The sequence below is a fragment of the Etheostoma spectabile genome, chromosome 10, assembly GCF_008692095.1.
Source record: "Etheostoma spectabile isolate EspeVRDwgs_2016 chromosome 10, UIUC_Espe_1.0, whole genome shotgun sequence".
NCBI lineage: Eukaryota > Metazoa > Chordata > Actinopteri > Perciformes > Percidae > Etheostoma > Etheostoma spectabile.
The window spans coordinates 30,391,338-30,394,470 of NC_045742.1; the positions used below are offsets into that span (position 1 = coordinate 30,391,338).

The window sequence follows — 3,133 nt, forward strand, 5'->3', positions numbered from 1 at the left end:
GGAGAACAGAGGATCGGAACATGATAACACACACACAAACACACAAAGATATATTTACAGAAGCTACAATGTACAGAATGTAGTTTTATTTACACTGTCCAGGCGTCCATAACAAGCTGTCAGGTGACACTGGCAGGGAAACTAAGTGACAGCACATTCCCGCCAGTACCTGGAAGTTGTCCACCAGCAGCGTTCTGAAGTGGTGAGACCTGGAGAAGAGCTCAGTGGCGATCTGGAAGGCCGACAGCCGGACCTCAGCGTGTTCCTGCTTGAGCTGAGACATCAGCGAGTGGTACACGTGCTCGATGTAGTCGTTAGACACTCTGCGAGTAAGAAGAGACGCAGAGTCAACCTTGAATCCGTATCTTTCATTAGATTACGTATACCATGAAGAAATACTTTAGTTTAGTTTGATTACATGTACACCCATAACATACATAACATTTAATATTAAAAAAAACCTGCAACCTTAATTCACACAGTGTCATCTTAACTCGTTTCTAAAGTTATTAATTTCTGAATGTTATATACATATTACATATTAACACACATATATATGTGTTAATATAAATACACGTTTTAATGATCAATGCTATATCTCATAAACCCTGTCAATTCTAACAGACACCACAGTAATAACTTTCAGTGGTCTCTTATCTGCAAACAAGCTTGTCTTGAATCCTGACAAGACAAAATGGATGATGTTCTCTAGGTCCTCTAGCCTCGATCCCCTGTCTAAGTATTCATACGCTTCCTGGCGGCCGAATCCAAATTGTAGATTCATATAATTACCTTTGCATCTGGCTTGCCAATAAACTCTCATTTCAGACCCATGTGCAAGGTCTAACCAAAAAACTAAGGAGAAAATTGGTTTTCTTTTGTTTTATGATCCGATTATTTACTTACTGTAATTGAGATTGTTTTTTCTTTTCTTTTTATGTGTGTTGTAATCAGGGCATCGTTGGCAACGAGAGCTTGCTATCAATGGCCCTCCTTGAGTAAATAAAGGTTTTAACAATACCTCACCATAAATGGTTCAGATGGTTTCCCCAAAATCCTTCGCCATAAACCTGTCTACTGAGAAGTTGTTCAAAGAGACATGTTAATATTAACCTTGAATAATGACGTACTTATAACATGTTGTGTTTATTTAGTACATGTACAGATCCCGTTGTGCCATCGAGTGCTGACAGAATCCAATATGTTTTAGTTCCAACCAAAGGATTACATATTAAAAGTGATATAGAACTGTCTGCAGACAGAGCCTAAGGAAGTTTATAGTGTACTGATCCAGGAAGTACTTTACCACGTAGTGGCTGCCACTAGAGATGTTCTGATACAGATATAAGTATCTGTAGATACAGATATAAGTCTCTGATACGGCCTGACATGATGGCATCGTATTGGAGAGTATACAAGTACATTTTAACTGTTTAATAGATAAGTAATTTTCTAAAAGTTGGCTTCTTTCAGCCTTCACCTGCAGATCTTCTTGACCTCCTTCATCCTGTCCTGGTGGAGCTGGGGCTGTCCTGATGTGGTCAGCTCCTCCACCAGCTCCGACAGCCTGTCCCTCTGGGACAGCTCCATCACTCCTCACCAGCACACCTGTGGACAGGGACATGGTGCTGACTAAAGCAGTCCACCTGCAGCCAAAGCATTCTGCAGGACACAAACACATGGGAATCCTGGGAAAGCTGCACCAGTGATGGGGACATCACAGGACACAGGAAGAAAGAGCCAACGGTCAAACTGTTTCCCCGCTGCTTAATGAAGGCTGGAATGTCCTTTTATCACAACCAAACATTATATTATTAAGGGCGGCTTTTCAGAAGGTGTCCTCCTAGTGTAAATCACACACACACACACACACACTTTATTTAAAGGAAAACACAGAGAATATTGTGTCCACACACAGTGCTAGCTGCTAGCATGCTAACAGATATATCTCACCTGCTGCTAGCGTTAGCTACTTTAGCGTTAGCGCGCTTTATTGAATGACGTCACTGAAACATTGCGAGTGATCGAATCAGCAGAAGATATTACATTACCGTTCACACATTAACAAGCTGTGGTGGTTATGACTATGAACCATCATCCGAAACAATAACACCTTATTATTTCCGTCAGCTGTTTGCACTACCGGTTTGTTTGACATTTCACAATAAAAGCCTCGATAAGACCACACGCCCACGGTGCTTCTCGAAGTCAAGGATGCTTCTTTGGTAGGACGGGTCCTTCCTTTAACTGTCTGTGGTCCTTCCTATTCGGCTCCTACAGAGACTAGGCAGGACTCCTTGCTAGCATCCGGAGCGTGGACCCAATCCTGAGGAGACGACCTAAATCAGCGCGTGCTCAGACATTTTGGGAGGCTGGTGTGCTCAGTAAAAAACAAGTGCACTCCTCTCATAAATACTTATACTAAGAAATAAAGTTATACAGAAGCACATTCATTGCTTACATGCTTATTTATTTCAATCATCTATTCATGCAGATGTTTAATAGTTTACTTTCTATTTCTACAACAAAAGATCAGTTCATTCTTTTTCATGTATAATAAATATAATTATATTAAGTAATAATTACAGTTTTTCTCAATTGTTTACACACATTTTCTGAAAGAATGCCTCATGTTCTCAGAACACTACACACAAATCAAAAAACACACACACAATGGGCTAAACCCCTCATTTCTCCTGCAAAACTAAACTTTACATTCAAAACAAAGTTATTTCTTCTCAAAATGGTATTTTGTTTTCAAATGACACACACAAACCATCATTTGAATAGATATTCATAAGAAGCAGTTGAACACTGATGTGCTCAGTGTAAAACACTACGATGAATGGAAACCACTTCTTCTCCATTCATTAGAATGACTTAGGCCTTTTTTTGTTCAGTGTTACACTACAGACAGTACATACATAAGTGTGTTGTAAAATATTTGAGAATATTATTTTTATGCTCAGTACACACAAATACACAGTAACAAATATATTTTATTTGTCCCACAAAAACCATGCACACAGTGTACATCCCATTCCCAACCAACACAAAGTTACACATACAAAACAACAGAAAAATTTACTGTACACAGTTACAGTAAAAAAAACTACTATGCTGCATCCTGTCT

General features: G+C 39.4%; 1 protein-coding gene across 4 annotated transcripts in view; it reads right to left on the reverse strand.

Annotated features, from left to right (window-relative positions):
• Positions 1 to 2,172, reverse strand: part of uvssa (UV-stimulated scaffold protein A) — a 51,715-nt gene extending 49,543 nt beyond the window's left edge. For 2 of the 4 annotated variants that reach the window (XM_032528333.1, XM_032528332.1), the window contains exons 1-3: positions 1,954 to 2,172; positions 1,481 to 1,608; positions 170 to 323 (exon numbers count right to left, since the gene is read on the reverse strand). In XM_032528333.1, the coding sequence (XP_032384224.1) occupies positions 170 to 323; positions 1,481 to 1,590 (264 nt within the window). In that variant the 5' untranslated portion in view covers positions 1,591 to 1,608; positions 1,954 to 2,172. Of the gene's footprint in view, positions 1 to 169; positions 324 to 1,480; positions 1,647 to 1,953 lie in introns of all 4 variants that reach the window. The other 2 variants (XM_032528335.1, XM_032528336.1) reach the window with 2 other exon arrangements.
• Positions 2,173 to 3,133: the final 961 nt, after the last annotated feature.